Raw genomic sequence first — 17792 nt, forward strand, 5'->3', positions numbered from 1 at the left:
TATAGTCTATGAGGTTATCACATGGTGTCATGTCTGTGTCCTCTCTCCTCTATAGTCTATGAGGGTTATCACATGGTGTCATGTCTGTGTCCTCTCTCCTCTATAGTCTATGAGGTTATCACATGGTGTCATGTCTGTGTCCTCTCTCCCTCTATAGTCTATGAGGTTATCACATGGTGTCATGTCTGTGTCCTCTCTCCTCTATAGTCTATGAGGTTATCACATGGTGTCATGTCTGTGTCCTCTCTCCTCTATAGTCTATGAGGTTATCACATGGTGTCATGTCTGTGTCCTCTCTCTCCTCTATAGTCTATGAGGTTATCACATGGTGTCATGTCTGTGTCCTCTCTCCTCTATAGTCTATGAGGTTATCACATGGTGTCATGTCTGTGTCCTCTCTCTCCTCTATAGTCTATGAGGTTATCACATGGTGTCATGTCTGTGTCCTCTCTCCTCTATAGTCTATGGGTTATCACATGGTGTCATGTCTGTGTCCTCTCTCCTCTATAGTCTATGGAGGTTATCACATGGTGTCATGTCTGTGTCCTCTCTCCTCTATAGTCTATGAGGTTATCACATGGTGTCATGTCTGTGTCCTCTCTCCTCTATAGTCTATGAGGTTATCACATGGTGTCATGTCTGTGTCCTCTCTCCTCTATAGTCTATGAGGTTATCACATGGTGTCATGTCTGTGTCCTCTCTCCTCTATAGTCTATGGGGTTATCACATGGTGTCATGTCTGTGTCCTCTCTCCTCTATAGTCTATGAGGTTATCACATGGTGTCATGTCTGTGTCCTCTCTCCTCTATAGTCTATGGGGTTATCACATGGTGTCATGTCTGTGTCCTCTCTCCTCTATAGTCTATGAGGTTATCACATGGTGTCATGTCTGTGTCCTCTCTCCTCTATAGTCTATGAGGTTATCACATGGTGTCATGTCTGTGTCCTCTCTCCTCTATAGTCTATGAGGTTATCACATGGTGTCATGTCTGTGTCCTCTCTCCTCTATAGTCTATGAGGTTATCACATGGTGTCATGTCTGTGTCCTCTCTCCTCTATAGTCTATGAGGTTATCACATGGTGTCATGTCTGTGTCCTCTCTCCTCTATAGTCTATGAGGTTATCACATGGTGTCATGTCTGTGTCCTCTCTCTCCTCTATAGTCTATGAGGTTATCATATGGTGTCATGTCTGTGTCCTCTCTCCTCTATAGTCTATGAGGTTATCACATGGTGTCATGTCTGTGTCCTCTCTCCTCTATAGTCTATGAGGTTATCACATGGTGTCATGTCTGTGTCCTCTCTCCTCTATAGTCTATGAGGTTATCACATGGTGTCATGTCTGTGTCCTCTCTCCTCTATAGTCTATGGGGTTATCACATGGTGTCATGTCTGTGTCCTCTCTCCTCTATAGTCTATGAGGTTATCACATGGTGTCATGTCTGTGTCCTCTCTCCTCTATAGTCTATGAGGTTATCACATGGTGTCATGTCTGTGTCCTCTCTCCTCTATAGTCTATGGGGTTATCACATGGTGTCATGTCTGTGTCCTTCTCTCCTCTATAGTCTATGAGGTTATCACATGGTGTCATGTCTGTGTCCTCTCTCCTCTATAGTCTATGAGGTTATCACATGGTGTCATGTCTGTGTCCTCTCTCCTCTATAGTCTATGAGGTTATCACATGGTGTCATGTCTGTGTCCTCTCTCTCCTCTATAGTCTATGAGGTTATCACATGGTGTCATGTCTGTGTCCTCTCTCCTCTATAGTCTATGAGGTTATCACATGGTGTCATGTCTGTGTCCTCTCTCCTCTATAGTCTATGAGGTTATCACATGGTGTCATGTCTGTGTCCTCTCTCCTCTATAGTCTATGGGGTTATCACATGGTGTCATGTCTGTGTCCTCTCTCCTCTATAGTCTATGAGGTTATCACATGGTGTCATGTCTGTGTCCTCTCTCCTCTATAGTCTATGAGGTTATCACATGGTGTCATGTCTGTGTCCTCTCTCCTCTGTAGTCTATGAGGTTATCACATGGTGTCATGTCTGTGTCCTCTCTCCTCTATAGTCTATGAGGTTATCACATGGTGTCATGTCTGTGTCCTCTCTCCTCTATAGTCTATGAGGTTATCACATGGTGTCATGTCTGTGTCCTCTCTCCTCTATAGTCTATGAGGTTATCACATGGTGTCATGTCTGTGTCCTCTCTCCTCTATAGTCTATGGGGTTATCACATGGTGTCATGTCTGTGTCCTCTCTCCTCTATAGTCTATGAGGTTATCACATGGTGTCATGTCTGTGTCCTCTCTCCTCTGTAGTCTATGGGTTATCACATGGTGTCATGTCTGTGTCCTCTCTCCTCTATAGTCTATGAGGTTATCACATGGTGTCATGTCTGTGTCCTCTCTCCTCTATAGTCTATGGGTTATCACATGGTGTCATGTCTGTGTCCTCTCTCCTCTATAGTCTATGAGGTTATCACATGGTGTCATGTCTGTGTCTCTCTCCTCTATAGTCTATGAGGTTATCACATGGTGTCATGTCTGTGTCCTCTCTCCTCTATCGTCTATGAGGTTATCACATGGTGTCATGTCTGTGTCCTCTCTCCTCTATAGTCTATGGGGTTATCACATGGTGTCATGTCTGTGTCCTCTCTCCTCTATAGTCTATGGGGTTATCACATGGTGTCATGTCTGTGTCCTCTCTCCTCTATAGTCTATGAGGTTATCACATGGTGTCATGTCTGTGTCCTCTCTCCTCTATAGTCTATGAGGTTATCACATGGTGTCATGTCTGTGTCCTCTCTCCTCTATAGTCTATGAGGTTATCACATGGTGTCATGTCTGTGTCCTCTCTCCTCTATAGTCTATGAGGTTATCACATGGTGTCATGTCTGTGTCCTCTCTTCCTCTATAGTCTATGAGGTTATCACATGGTGTCATGTCTGTGTCCTCTCTCTCCTCTATAGTCTATGAGGTTATCATATGGTGTCATGTCTGTGTCCTCTATCCTCTATAGTCTATGAGGTTATCACATGGTGTCATGTCTGTGTCCTCTCTCCTCTATAGTCTATGAGGTTATCACATGGTGTCATGTCTGTGTCCTCTCTCCTCTATAGTCTATGAGGTTATCACATGGTGTCATGTCTGTGTCCTCTCTCCTCTATAGTCTATGAGGTTATCACATGGTGTCATGTCTGTGTCCTCTCTCCTCTATAGTCTATGAGGTTATCACATGGTGTCATGTCTGTGTCCTCTCTCCTCTATAGTCTATGAGGTTATCACATGGTGTCATGTCTGTGTCCTCTCTCCTCTATAGTCTATGAGGTTATCACATGGTGTCATGTCTGTGTCCTCTCTCCTCTATAGTCTATGGGGTTATCACATGGTGTCATGTCTGTGTCCTCTCTCCTCTATAGTCTATGAGGTTATCACATGGTGTCATGTCTGTGTCCTCTATCCTCTATAGTCTATGAGGTTATCACATGGTGTCATGTCTGTGTCCTCTCTCTCCTCTATAGTCTATGAGGTTATCACATGGTGTCATGTCTGTGTCCTCTCTCCTCTATAGTCTATGAGGTTATCACATGGTGTCATGTCTGTGTCCTCTCTCCTCTATAGTCTATGAGGTTATCACATGGTGTCATGTCTGTGTCCTCTCTCCTCTATAGTCTATGAGGTTATCACATGGTGTCATGTCTGTGTCCTCTCTCTCCTCTATAGTCTATGGGGTTATCACATGGTGTCATGTCTGTGTCCTCTCTCCTCTATAGTCTATGAGGTTATCACATGGTGTCATGTCTGTGTCCTCTCTCTCTCTATAGTCTATGGGTTATCACATGGTGTCATGTCTGTGTCCTCTCTCCTCTATAGTCTATGAGGTTATCACATGGTGTCATGTCTGTGTCCTCTCTCTCCTCTATAGTCTATGAGGTTATCACATGGTGTCATGTCTGTGTCCTCTCTCCTCTATAGTCTATGGAGGTTATCACATGGTGTCATGTCTGTGTCCTCTCTCCTCTATAGTCTATGAGGTTATCACATGGTGTCATGTCTGTGTCCTCTCTCCTCTATAGTCTATGAGGTTATCACATGGTGTCATGTCTGTGTCCTCTCTCCTCTATAGTCTATGGGTTATCACATGGTGTCATGTCTGTGTCCTCTCTCTCCTCTATAGTCTATGGGGTTATCACATGGTGTCATGTCTGTGTCCTCTATCCTCTATAGTCTATGAGGTTATCACATGGTGTCATGTCTGTGTCCTCTCTCCTCTATAGTCTATGAGGTTATCACATGGTGTCATGTCTGTGTCCTCTCTCCTCTATAGTCTATGAGGTTATCACATGGTGTCATGTCTGTGTCCTCTCTCCTCTATAGTCTATGAGGTTATCACATGGTGTCATGTCTGTGTCCTCTCTCCTCTATAGTCTATGGGGTTATCACATGGTGTCATGTCTGTCTCCTCTCTCCTCTATAGTCTATGAGGTTATCACATGGTGTCATGTCTGTGTCTCTCTCTCCTCTATAGTCTATGAGGTTATCACATGGTGTCATGTCTGTGTCCTCTCTCCTCTATAGTCTATGAGGTTATCACATGGTGTCATGTCTGTGTCCTCTCTCCTCTATAGTCTATGAGGTTATCACATGGTGTCATGTCTGTGTCCTCTCTCCTCTATAGTCTATGAGGTTATCACATGGTGTCATGTCTGTGTCCTCTCTCCTCTATAGTCTATGAGGTTATCACATGGTGTCATGTCTGTGTCCTCTCTCCTCTATAGTCTATGAGGTTATCACATGGTGTCATGTCTGTGTCCTCTCTCTCTCTATAGTCTATGGGTTATCACATGGTGTCATGTCTGTGTCCTCTCTCCTCTATAGTCTATGAGGTTATCACATGGTGTCATGTCTGTGTCCTCTCTCCTCTATAGTCTATGAGGTTATCACATGGTGTCATGTCTGTGTCCTCTCTCCTCTATAGTCTATGAGGTTATCACATGGTGTCATGTCTGTGTCCTCTCTCCTCTATAGTCTATGAGGTTATCACATGGTGTCATGTCTGTGTCCTCTCTCCTCTATAGTCTATGGGTTATCACATGGTGTCATGTCTGTGTCCTCTCTCCTCTATAGTCTATGAGGTTATCACATGGTGTCATGTCTGTGTCCTCTCTCCTCTATAGTCTATGAGGTTATCACATGGTGTCATGTCTGTGTCCTCTCTCCTCTATAGTCTATGGGGTTATCACATGGTGTCATGTCTGTGTCCTCTCTCCTCTATAGTCTATGGGTTATCACATGGTGTCATGTCTGTGTCCTCTCTCCTCTATAGTCTATGAGGTTATCACATGGTGTCATGTCTGTGTCCTCTCTCCTCTATAGTCTATGGGTTATCACATGGTGTCATGTCTGTGTCCTCTCTCTCCTCTATAGTCTATGGGGTTATCACATGGTGTCATGTCTGTGTCCTCTCTCCTCTATAGTCTATGGGGTTATCACATGGTGTCATGTCTGTGTCCTCTCTCCTCTATAGTCTATGAGGTTATCACATGGTGTCATGTCTGTGTCCTCTCTCCTCTATAGTCTATGAGGTTATCACATGGTGTCATGTCTGTGTCCTCTCTCTCCTCTATAGTCTATGGGGTTATCACATGGTGTCATGTCTGTGTCCTCTCTCCTCTATAGTCTATGGGGTTATCACATGGTGTCATGTCTGTGTCCTCTATCCTCTATAGTCTATGAGGTTATCACATGGTGTCATGTCTGTGTCCTCTCTCCTCTATAGTCTATGAGGTTATCACATGGTGTCATGTCTGTGTCCTCTCTCCTCTATAGTCTATGGGGTTATCACATGGTGTCATGTCTGTGTCCTCTCTCCTCTATAGTCTATGAGGTTATCACATGGTGTCATGTCTGTGTCCTCTCTCCTCTATAGTCTATGAGGTTATCACATGGTGTCATGTCTGTGTCCTCTCTCCTCTATAGTCTATGAGGTTATCACATGGTGTCATGTCTGTGTCCTCTCTCCTCTATAGTCTATGGGGTTATCACATGGTGTCATGTCTGTCTCCTCTCTCCTCTATAGTCTATGAGGTTATCACATGGTGTCATGTCTGTGTCTCTCTCTCCTCTATAGTCTATGAGGTTATCACATGGTGTCATGTCTGTGTCCTCTATCCTCTATAGTCTATGAGGTTATCACATGGTGTCATGTCTGTGTCCTCTCTCTCCTCTATAGTCTATGAGGTTATCACATGGTGTCATGTCTGTGTCCTCTCTCCTCTATAGTCTATGAGGTTATCACATGGTGTCATGTCTGTGTCCTCTCTCCTCTATAGTCTATGAGGTTATCACATGGTGTCATGTCTGTGTCCTCTCTCCTCTATAGTCTATGAGGTTATCACATGGTGTCATGTCTGTGTCCTCTCTCTCTCTATAGTCTATGGGGTTATCACATGGTGTCATGTCTGTGTCCTCTCTCCTCTATAGTCTATGAGGTTATCACATGGTGTCATGTCTGTGTCCTCTCTCCTCTATAGTCTATGAGGGTTATCACATGGTGTCATGTCTGTGTCCTCTCTCCTCTATAGTCTATGAGGTTATCACATGGTGTCATGTCTGTCTCCTCTCTCCTCTATAGTCTATGGGGTTATCACATGGTGTCATGTCTGTGTCCTCTCTCCTCTATAGTCTATGAGGTTATCACATGGTGTCATGTCTGTGTCCTCTCTCCTCTATAGTCTATGAGGTTATCACATGGTGTCATGTCTGTGTCCTCTCTCCTCTATAGTCTATGAGGTTATCACATGGTGTCATGTCTGTGTCCTCTCTCCTCTATAGTCTATGAGGTTATCACATGGTGTCATGTCTGTGTCCTCTCTCCTCTATAGTCTATGGGGTTATCACATGGTGTCATGTCTGTGTCCTCTCTCCTCTATAGTCTATGGGGTTATCACATGGTGTCATGTCTGTGTCCTCTCTCCTCTATAGTCTATGGGGTTATCACATGGTGTCATGTCTGTGTCCTCTCTCCTCTATAGTCTATGAGGTTATCACATGGTGTCATGTCTGTGTCCTCTCTCCTCTATAGTCTATGAGGTTATCACATGGTGTCATGTCTGTGTCCTCTCTCCTCTATAGTCTATGAGGTTATCACATGGTGTCATGTCTGTGTCCTCTCTCCTCTATAGTCTATGGGGTTATCACATGGTGTCATGTCTGTGTCCTCTCTCTCCTCTATAGTCTATGAGGTTATCACATGGTGTCATGTCTGTGTCTCTCTCTCCTCTATAGTCTATGAGGTTATCACATGGTGTCATGTCTGTGTCCTCTCTCCTCTATAGTCTATGGGGTTATCACATGGTGTCATGTCTGTGTCCTCTCTCCTCTATAGTCTATGAGGTTATCACATGGTGTCATGTCTGTGTCCTCTCTCCTCTATAGTCTATGAGGTTATCACATGGTGTCATGTCTGTGTCCTCTCTCCTCTATAGTCTATGAGGTTATCACATGGTGTCATGTCTGTGTCCTCTCTCCTCTATAGTCTATGAGGTTATCACATGGTGTCATGTCTGTGTCCTCTCTCTCCTCTATAATCTATGAGGTTATCACATGGTGTCATGTCTGTGTCCTCTCTCTCCTCTATAGTCTATGAGGTTATCACATGGTATCATGTCTGTGTCCTCTCTCCTCTATAGTCTATGAGGTTATCACATGGTGTCATGTCTGTGTCCTCTCTCCTCTATAGTCTATGGGGTTATCACATGGTGTCATGTCTGTGTCCTCTCTCCTCTATAGTCTATGAGGTTATCACATGGTGTCATGTCTGTGTCCTCTCTCTCCTCTATAGTCTATGAGGTTATCACATGGTGTCATGTCTGTGTCCTCTCTCCTCTATAGTCTATGGGGTTATCACATGGTGTCATGTCTGTGTCCTCTCTCCTCTATAGTCTATGAGGTTATCACATGGTGTCATGTCTGTGTCCTCTCTCCTCTATAGTCTATGGGGTTATCACATGGTGTCATGTCTGTGTCCTCTCTCCTCTATAGTCTATGGGGTTATCACATGGTGTCATGTCTGTGTCCTCTCTCCTCTATAGTCTATGAGGTTATCACATGGTGTCATGTCTGTGTCCTCTCTCCTCTATAGTCTATGAGGTTATCACATGGTGTCATGTCTGTGTCCTCTCTCCTCTATAGTCTATGAGGTTATCACATGGTGTCATGTCTGTGTCCTCTCTCCTCTATAGTCTATGAGGTTATCACATGGTGTCATGTCTGTGTCCTCTCTCCTCTATAGTCTATGAGGTTATCACATGGTGTCATGTCTGTGTCCTCTCTCCTCTATAGTCTATGGGGTTATCACATGGTGTCATGTCTGTGTCCTCTCTCCTCTATAGTCTATGATGTATCACATGGTGTCATGTCTGTGTCCTCTCTCCTCTATAGTCTATGAGGGTTATCACATGGTGTCATGTCTGTGTCCTCTCTCCTCTATAGTCTATGGGGTTATCACATGGTGTCATGTCTGTGTCCTCTCTCCTCTATAGTCTATGAGGTTATCACATGGTGTCATGTCTGTGTCCTCTCTCCTCTATAGTCTATGAGGTTATCACATGGTGTCATGTCTGTGTCCTCTCTCCTCTATAGTCTATGAGGTTATCACATGGTGTCATGTCTGTGTCCTCTCTCCTCTATAGTCTATGAGGTTATCACATGGTGTCATGTCTGTGTCCTCTCTCCTCTATAGTCTATGAGGTTATCACATGGTGTCATGTCTGTGTCCTCTCTCCTCTATAGTCTATGAGGTTATCACATGGTGTCATGTCTGTGTCCTCTCTCCTCTATAGTCTATGAGGTTATCACATGGTGTCATGTCTGTGTCCTCTCTCCTCTATAGTCTATGAGGTTATCACATGGTGTCATGTCTGTGTCCTCTCTCCTCTATAGTCTATGAGGTTATCACATGGTGTCATGTCTGTGTCCTCTCTCCTCTATAGTCTATGAGGTTATCACATGGTGTCATGTCTGTGTCCTCTCTCCTCTATAGTCTATGGGGTTATCACATGGTGTCATGTCTGTGTCCTCTCTCCTCTATAGTCTATGGGGTTATCACATGGTGTCATGTCTGTGTCCTCTCTCCTCTATAGTCTATGAGGTTATCACATGGTGTCATGTCTGTGTCCTCTCTCCTCTATAGTCTATGGGGTTATCACATGGTGTCATGTCTGTGTCCTCTCTCCTCTATAGTCTATGAGGTTATCACATGGTGTCATGTCTGTGTCCTCTCTCCTCTATAGTCTATGGGGTTATCACATGGTGTCATGTCTGTGTCCTCTCTCCTCTATAGTCTATGAGGTTATCACATGGTGTCATGTCTGTGTCCTCTCTCCTCTATAGTCTATGGGGTTATCACATGATGTCATGTCTGTGTCCTCTCTCCTCTATAGTCTATGAGGTTATCACATGGTGTCATGTCTGTGTCCTCTCTCCTCTATAGTCTATGAGGTTATCACATGGTGTCATGTCTGTGTCCTCTCTCTCCTCTATAGTCTATGAGGTTATCACATGGTGTCATGTCTGTGTCCTCTCTCCTCTATAGTCTATGAGGTTATCACATGGTGTCATGTCTGTGTCCTCTCTCCTCTATAGTCTATGGGGTTATCACATGGTGTCATGTCTGTGTCTTCTCTCTCCTCTATAGTCTATGAGGTTATCACATGGTGTCATATCTGTGTCCTCTATCCTCTATAGTCTATGAGGTTATCACATGGTGTCATGTCTGTGTCCTCTCTCCTCTATAGTCTATGAGGTTATCACATGGTGTCATGTCTGTGTCCTCTCTCCTCTATAGTCTATGAGGTTATCACATGGTGTCATGTCTGTGTCCTCTCTCCTCTATAGTCTATGAGGTTATCACATGGTGTCATGTCTGTGTCCTCTCTCCTCTATAGTCTATGGGGTTATCACATGGTGTCATGTCTGTGTCCTCTCTCCTCTATAGTCTATGAGGTTATCACATGGTGTCATGTCTGTGTCCTCTCTCCTCTATAGTCTATGAGGTTATCACATGGTGTCATGTCTGTGTCCTCTCTCCTCTATGGTCTATGGGGTTATCACATGGTGTCATGTCTGTGTCCTCTCTCCTCTATAGTCTATGAGGTTATCACATGGTGTCATGTCTGTGTCCTCTCTCCTCTATAGTCTATGAGGTTATCACATGGTGTCATGTCTGTGTCCTCTCTCCTCTATAGTCTATGAGGGTTATCACATGGTGTCATGTCTGTGTCCTCTCTCTCCTCTATAGTCTATGGGGTTATCACATGGTGTCATGTCTGTGTCCTCTCTCCTCTATAGTCTATGAGGTTTATCACATGGTGTCATGTCTGTGTCCTCTCTCCTCTATAGTCTATGAGGTTATCACATGGTGTCATGTCTGTGTCCTCTCTCCTCTATAGTCTATGGGGTTATCACATGGTGTCATGTCTGTGTCCTCTCTCCTCTATAGTCTATGAGGTTATCACATGGTGTCATGTCTGTGCCCTCTCTCTCTCCTCTATAGTCTATGAGGTTATCACATGGTGTCATGTCTGTGTCCTCTCTCCTCTATAGTCTATGGGGTTATCACATGGTGTCATGTCTGTGTCCTCTCTCCTCTATAGTCTATGAGGTTATCACATGGTGTCATGTCTGTGTCCTCTCTCCTCTATAGTCTATGAGGTTATCACATGGTGTCATGTCTGTGTCCTCTCTCCTCTATAGTATATGAGGGTTATCACATGGTGTCATGTCTGTCTCCTCTCTCCTCTATAGTCTATAAGGTTATCACATGGTGTCATGTCTGTGTCCTCTCTCCTCTATAGTCTATGGGGTTATCACATGGTGTCATGTCTGTGTCCTCTATCCTCTATAGTCTATGAGGTTATCACATGGTGTCATGTCTGTGTCCTCTCTCCTCTATAGTCTATGAGGTTATCACATGGTGTCATGTCTGTGTCCTCTCTCCTCTATAGTCTATGGGGTTATCACATGGTGTCATGTCTGTGTCCTCTCTCCTCTATAGTCTATGAGGTTATCACATGGTGTCATGTCTGTGTCCTCTCTCCTCTATAGTCTATGAGGTTATCACATGGTGTCATGTCTGTGTCCTCTCTCCTCTATAGTCTATGAGGTTATCACATGGTGTCATGTCTGTGTCCTCTCTCCTCTATAGTCTATGGGGTTATCACATGGTGTCATGTCTGTGTCCTCTCTCCTCTATAGTCTATGGGGTTATCACATGGTGTCATGTCTGTGTCCTCTCTCCTCTATAGTCTATGAGGTTATCACATGGTATCATGTCTGTGTCCTCTCTCCTCTATAGTCTATGGGGTTATCACATGGTGTCATGTCTGTGTCCTCTCTCCTCTATAGTCTATGAGGTTATCACATGGTGTCATGTCTGTGTCCTCTCTCCTCTATAGTCTATGGGGTTATCACATGGTGTCATGTCTGTGTCCTCTCTCCTCTATAGTCTATGGGGTTATCACATGGTGTCATGTCTGTGTCCTCTCTCCTCTATAGTATATGAGGTTATCACATGGTGTCATGTCTGTGTCCTCTCTCTCCTCTATAGTCTATGAGGTTATCACATGGTGTCATGTCTGTGTCCTCTCTCCTCTATAGTCTATGAGGTTATCACATGGTGTCATGTCTGTGTCCTCTCTCCTCTATAGTCTATGAGGTTATCACATGTGTCATGTCTGTGTCCTCTCTCTCTATAGTCTATGAGGTTATCACATGATGTCATGTCTGTGTCCTTTCTCTCCTCTATAGTCTATGAGGTTATCACATGGTGTCATGTCTGTGTCCTCTCTCTCCTCTATAGTCTATGAGGTTATCACATGGTGTCATGTCTGTGTCCTCTCTTCTCTATAGTCTATGAGGTTATCACATGATGTCATGTCTGTGTCCTTTCTCTCCTCTATAGTCTATGAGGTTATCACATGGTGTCATGTCTGTGTCCTCTCTCCTCTATAGTCTATGAGGTTATCACATGGTGTCATGTCTGTGTCCTCTCTCTCCTCTATAGTCTATGAGGGTTATCACATGGGGTCATGTCTGTGTCCTCTCTCCTCTGTAGTCTATGAGGTTATCACATGGTGTCATGTCTGTGTCCTCTCTCTCCTCTATAGTCTATGAGGTTATCATATGGTGTCATGTCTGTGTCCTCTCTCCTCTATAGTCTATGGGGTTATCACATGGTGTCATGTCTGTGTCCTCTCTCCTCTATAGTCTATGGGGTTATCACATGGTGTCATGTCTGTGTCCTCTCTCTCCTCTATAGTCTATGAGGTTATCACATGGTGTCATGTCTGTGTCCTCTCTCCTCTATAGTCTATGGGGTTATCACATGGTGTCATGTCTGTGTCCTCTCTCCTCTATAGTCCTATGGGGTTATCACATGGTGTCATGTCTGTGTCCTCTCTCCTCTATAGTCTATGAGGGTTATCACATGGTGTCATGTCTGTGTCTTCTCTCCTCTATAGTCTATGAGGTTATCACATGGTGTCATGTCTGTGTCCTCTCTCCTCTATGAGGTTATCACATGGTGTCATGTCTGTGTCCTCTCTCCTCTATAGTCTATGAGGTTATCACATGGTGTCATGTCTGTGTCCTCTCTCCTCTATAGTCTATGAGGTTATCACATGGTGTCATGTCTGTGTCCTCTCTCCTCTATAGTCTATGAGGTTATCACCTGGTGTCATGTCTGTGTCCTCTCTCTTCTATAGTCTATGAGGTTATCACATGGTGTCATGTCTGTGTCCTCCCTCCTCTATAGTCTATGGGGTTATCACATGGTGTCATGTCTGTGTCCTCTCTCCTCTATAGTCTATGGGTTATCACATGGTGTCATGTCTGTGTCTTCTCTCCTCTATAGTCTATGAGGTTATCACATGGTGTCATGTCTGTGTCCTCTCTCCTCTATAGTCTATGAGGTTATCACATGGTGTCATGTCTGTGTCCTCCCTCCTCTATAGTCTATCAGGTTATCACATGGTGTCATGTCTGTGTCCTCTCTCCTCTATAGTCTATGAGGTTATCACATGGTGTCATGTCTGTGTCCTCTCTCCTCTGAGGTCTATGAGGTTATCACATGGTGTCATGTCTGTGTCCTCTCTCCTCTATAGTCTATGAGGTTATCACATGGTGTCATGTCTGTGTCCTCTCTCCTCTATAGTCTATGAGGTTATCACATGGTGTCATGTCTGTGTCCTCTCTCCTCTATAGTCTATGGGGTTATCACATGGTGTCATGTCTGTGTCCTCTCTCCTCTATAGTCTATGAGGTTATCACATGGTGTCATGTCTGTGTCCTCTCTCCTCTATAGTCTATGAGGTTATCACATGGTGTCATGTCTGTGTCCTCTCTCCTCTATAGTCTATGAGGTTATCACATGGTGTCATGTCTGTGTCCTCTCTCCTCTATAGTCTATGGGGTTATCACATGGTGTCATGTCTGTGTCCTCTCTCCTCTATAGTCTATGAGGTTATCACATGGTGTCATGTCTGTGTCCTCTCTCCTCTATAGTCTATGGGGTTATCACATGGTGTCATGTCTGTGTCCTCTCTCCTCTATAGTCTATGAGGTTATCACATGGTGTCATGTCTGTGTCCTCTCTCCTCTATAGTCTATGAGGTTATCACATGGTGTCATGTCTGTGTCCTCTCTCCTCTATAGTCTATGAGGTTATCACATGGTGTCATGTCTGTGTCCTCTCTCCTCTATAGTCTATGAGGTTATCACATGGTGTCATGTCTGTGTCCTCTCTCCTCTATAGTCTATGAGGTTATCACATGGTGTCATGTCTGTGTCCTCTCTCTCCTCTATAGTCTATGGGGTTATCACATGGTGTCATGTCTGTGTCCTCTCTCCTCTGTAGTCTATGAGGTTATCACATGGTGTCATGTCTGTGTCCTCTCTCTCCTCTATAGTCTATGAGGTTATCATATGGTGTCATGTCTGTGTCCTCTCTCCTCTATAGTCTATGGGGTTATCACATGGTGTCATGTCTGTGTCCTCTCTCCTCTATAGTCTATGAGGTTATCACATGGTGGTCATGTCTGTGTCCTCTCTCCTCTATAGTCTATGGGGTTATCACATGGTGTCATGTCTGTGTCCTCTCTCCTCTATAGTCTATGAGGTTATCACATGGTGTCATGTCTGTGTCCTCTCTCTCCTCTATAGTCTATGGGGTTATCACATGGTGTCATGTCTGTGTCCTCTCTCCTCTATAGTCTATGGGGTTATCACATGGTGTCATGTCTGTGTCCTCTCTCCTCTATAGTCTATGAGGTTATCACATGGTGTCATGTCTGTGCCCTCTCTCTCTCCTCTATAGTCTATGAGGTTATCACATGGTGTCATGTCTGTGTCCTCTCTCCTCTATAGTCTATGAGGTTATCACATGGTGTCATGTCTGTGTCCTCTCTCTCCTCTATAGTCTATGAGGTTATCACATGGTGTCATGTCTGTGTCCTCTCTCCTCTATAGTCTATGGGGTTATCACATGGTGTCATGTCTGTGTCCTCTCTCCTCTATAGTCTATGAGGTTATCACATGGTGTCATGTCTGTGTCCTCTCTCCTCTATAGTATATGAGGTTATCACATGGTGTCATGTCTGTCTCCTCTCTCCTCTATAGTCTATAAGGTTATCACATGGTGTCATGTCTGTGTCCTCTCTCCTCTATAGTCTATGGGATTATCACATGGTGTCATGTCTGTGTCCTCTCTCCTCTATAGTATATGAGGTTATCACATGGTGTCATGTCTGTGTCCTCTCTCCTCTATAGTCTATGAGGTTATCACATGGTGTCATGTCTGTGTCCTCTATCCTCTATAGTCTATGAGGTTATCACATGGTGTCATGTCTGTGTCCTCTCTCCTCTATAGTCTATGAGGTTATCACATGGTGTCATGTCTGTGTCCTCTCTCCTCTATAGTCTATGAGGTTATCACATGGTGTCATGTCTGTGTCCTCTCTCCTCTATAGTCTATGAGGTTATCACATGGTGTCATGTCTGTGCCCTCTCTCTCTCCTCTATAGTCTATGAGGTTATCACATGGTGTCATGTCTGTGTCCTCTCTCTCCTCTATAGTCTATGGGGTTATCACATGGTGTCATGTCTGTGTCCTCTCTCCTCTATAGTCTATGAGGTTATCACATGGTGTCATGTCTGTGCCCTCTCTCTCTCCTCTATAGTCTATGGGGTTATCACATGGTGTCATGTCTGTGTCCTCTCTCCTCTATAGTCTATGAGGTTATCACATGGTGTCATGTCTGTGTCCTCTCTCCTCTATAGTCTATGAGGTTATCACATGGTGTCATGTCTGTGTCCTCTCTCCTCTATAGTCTATGGGGTTATCACATGGTGTCATGTCTGTGTCCTCTCTCCTCTATAGTCTATGAGGTTATCACATGGTGTCATGTCTGTGCCCTCTCTCTCTCCTCTATAGTCTATGAGGTTATCACATGGTGTCATGTCTGTGTCCTCTCTCCTCTATAGTCTATGGGGTTATCACATGGTGTCATGTCTGTGTCCTCTCTCCTCTATAGTCTATGAGGTTATCACATGGTGTCATGTCTGTGTCCTCTCTCCTCTATAGTATATGAGGTTATCACATGGTGTCATGTCTGTCTCCTCTCTCCTCTATAGTCTATAAGGTTATCACATGGTGTCATGTCTGTGTCCTCTCTCCTCTATAGTCTATGGGGTTATCACATGGTGTCATGTCTGTGTCCTCTCTCCTCTATAGTCTATGAGGTTATCACATGGTGTCATGTCTGTGTCCTCTATCCTCTATAGTCTATGAGGTTATCACATGGTGTCATGTCTGTGTCCTCTCTCCTCTATAGTCTATGAGGTTATCACATGGTGTCATGTCTGTGTCCTCTCTCCTCTATAGTCTATGAGGTTATCACATGGTGTCATGTCTGTGTCCTCTCTCCTCTATAGTCTATGAGGTTATCACATGGTGTCATGTCTGTGTCCTCTCTCCTCTATAGTCTATGAGGTTATCACATGGTGTCATGTCTGTGTCCTCTCTCCTCTGTAGTCTATGAGGTTATCACATGGTGTCATGTCTGTGTCCTCTCTCCTCTATAGTCTATGGGGTTATCACATGGTGTCATGTCTGTGTCCTCTCTCCTCTATAGTCTATGAGGTTATCACATGGTGTCATGTCTGTGTCCTCTCTCTCCTCTGAGATCTATGAGGTTATCACATGGTGTCATGTCTGTGTCCTCTCTCTCTCCTCTATAGTCTATGAGGTTATCACATGGTGTCATGTCTGTGTCCTCTCTCCTCTATAGTCTATGAGGTTATCACATGGTGTCATGTCTGTGTCCTCTCTCCTCTATAGTCTATGGGGTTATCACATGGTGTCATGTCTGTGTCCTCTCTCCTCTATAGTCTATGAGGTTATCACATGGTGTCATGTCTGTGTCCTCTCTCCTCTATAGTCTATGAGGTTATCACATGGTGTCATGTCTGTGTCCTCTCTCCTCTATAGTCTATGGGGTTATCACATGGTGTCATGTCTGTGTCCTCTCTCCTCTATAGTCTATGAGGTTATCACATGGTGTCATGTCTGTGTCCTCTCTCCTCTATAGTCTATGAGGTTATCACATGGTGTCATGTCTGTGTCCTCTCTCTCTCCTCTATAGTCTATGAGGTTATCACATGGTGTCATGTCTGTGTCCTCTCTCCTCTATAGTCTATGAGGTTATCACATGGTGTCATGTCTGTGTCCTCTCTCTCTCCTCTATAGTCTATGAGGTTATCACATGGTGTCATGTCTGTGTCCTCTCTCCTCTATAGTCTATGAGGTTATCACATGGTATCATGTCTGTGTCCTCTCTCTCTCCTCTATAGTCTATGAGGTTATCACATGGTGTCATGTCTGTGTCCTCTCTCTCTCCTCTATAGTCTATGAGGTTATCACATGGTGTCATGTCTGTGTCCTCTCTCTCCTCTATAGTCTATGAGGTTATCACATGGTATCATGTCTGTGTCCTCTATCCTCTATAGTATATGAGGTTATCACATGGTGTCATGTCTGTGTCCTCTCTCTCCTCTATAGTCTATGGGGTTATCACATGGTGTCATGTCTGTGTCCTCTCTCCTCTATAGTCTATGAGGTTATCACATGGTGTCATGTCTGTGTCCTCTCTCCTCTATAGTCTATGGGGTTATCACAAGGTGTCATGTACTCACAGGGTCGTCCTCGCAGATGAAGGCTGCATTGAACTGAGACACCTCCAATCCAGCCTCTGCTGCCTCAAAATAATGGAGGAAAGCCCCGGGCCTGGGGGAGACAAATGGAGGAATGGATCAGAAAGACTTCGCTCCATCAATACAAACAACAGGAACATAAGAGTTATAGTTCACTCACAACAAAGGGCAACAAGAAAACTATCCCTGGTGTCTTGTGGTTTGGTTCCTCTATCCCTGGTGTCTTGTGGTTTTGGTTCCTCTATCCTTGGTGTCTTGTGGTTTGGTTCCTCTATCCCTGGTGTCTTGTGGTTTGGTTCCTCTATCCCTGGTGTCTTGTGGTTTTGGTTCCTCTATCCCTGCTGTCTTGTGGTTTTGGTTTCTCTATCCCTGGTGTCTTGTGGTTTTTGGTTTCTCTATCCCTGGTGTCTTGTGGTTTTGGTTCCTCTATCCCTGGTGTCTTGTGGTTTTGGTTTCTCTATCCCTGGTGTCTTGTGGTTTTGGTTCCTCTATCCCTGGTGTCTTGTGGTTGTGGTTCCTCTATCCCT

General features: G+C 44.5%; 1 protein-coding gene across 1 annotated transcript in view; it reads right to left on the reverse strand.

Moving 5' to 3' along the window:
- Positions 1-17247: 17247 nt before the first annotated feature.
- LOC130332322 (protein sel-1 homolog 3-like) overlaps positions 17248-17792 on the reverse strand; it is a gene marked incomplete at its 3' end in the record, with an annotated part of 117463 nt that continues 116918 nt past the window's right edge. Inside the window, exon 19 of the mRNA XM_056553739.1 lies at positions 17248-17338. Coding sequence (XP_056409714.1) covers positions 17248-17338 — 91 coding nt within the window. The remainder of the gene's footprint in view (positions 17339-17792) is intronic.

The sequence above is a fragment of the Hyla sarda genome, unplaced genomic scaffold (genome assembly GCF_029499605.1).
Source record: "Hyla sarda isolate aHylSar1 unplaced genomic scaffold, aHylSar1.hap1 scaffold_375, whole genome shotgun sequence".
Taxonomy (NCBI): domain Eukaryota; kingdom Metazoa; phylum Chordata; class Amphibia; order Anura; family Hylidae; genus Hyla; species Hyla sarda.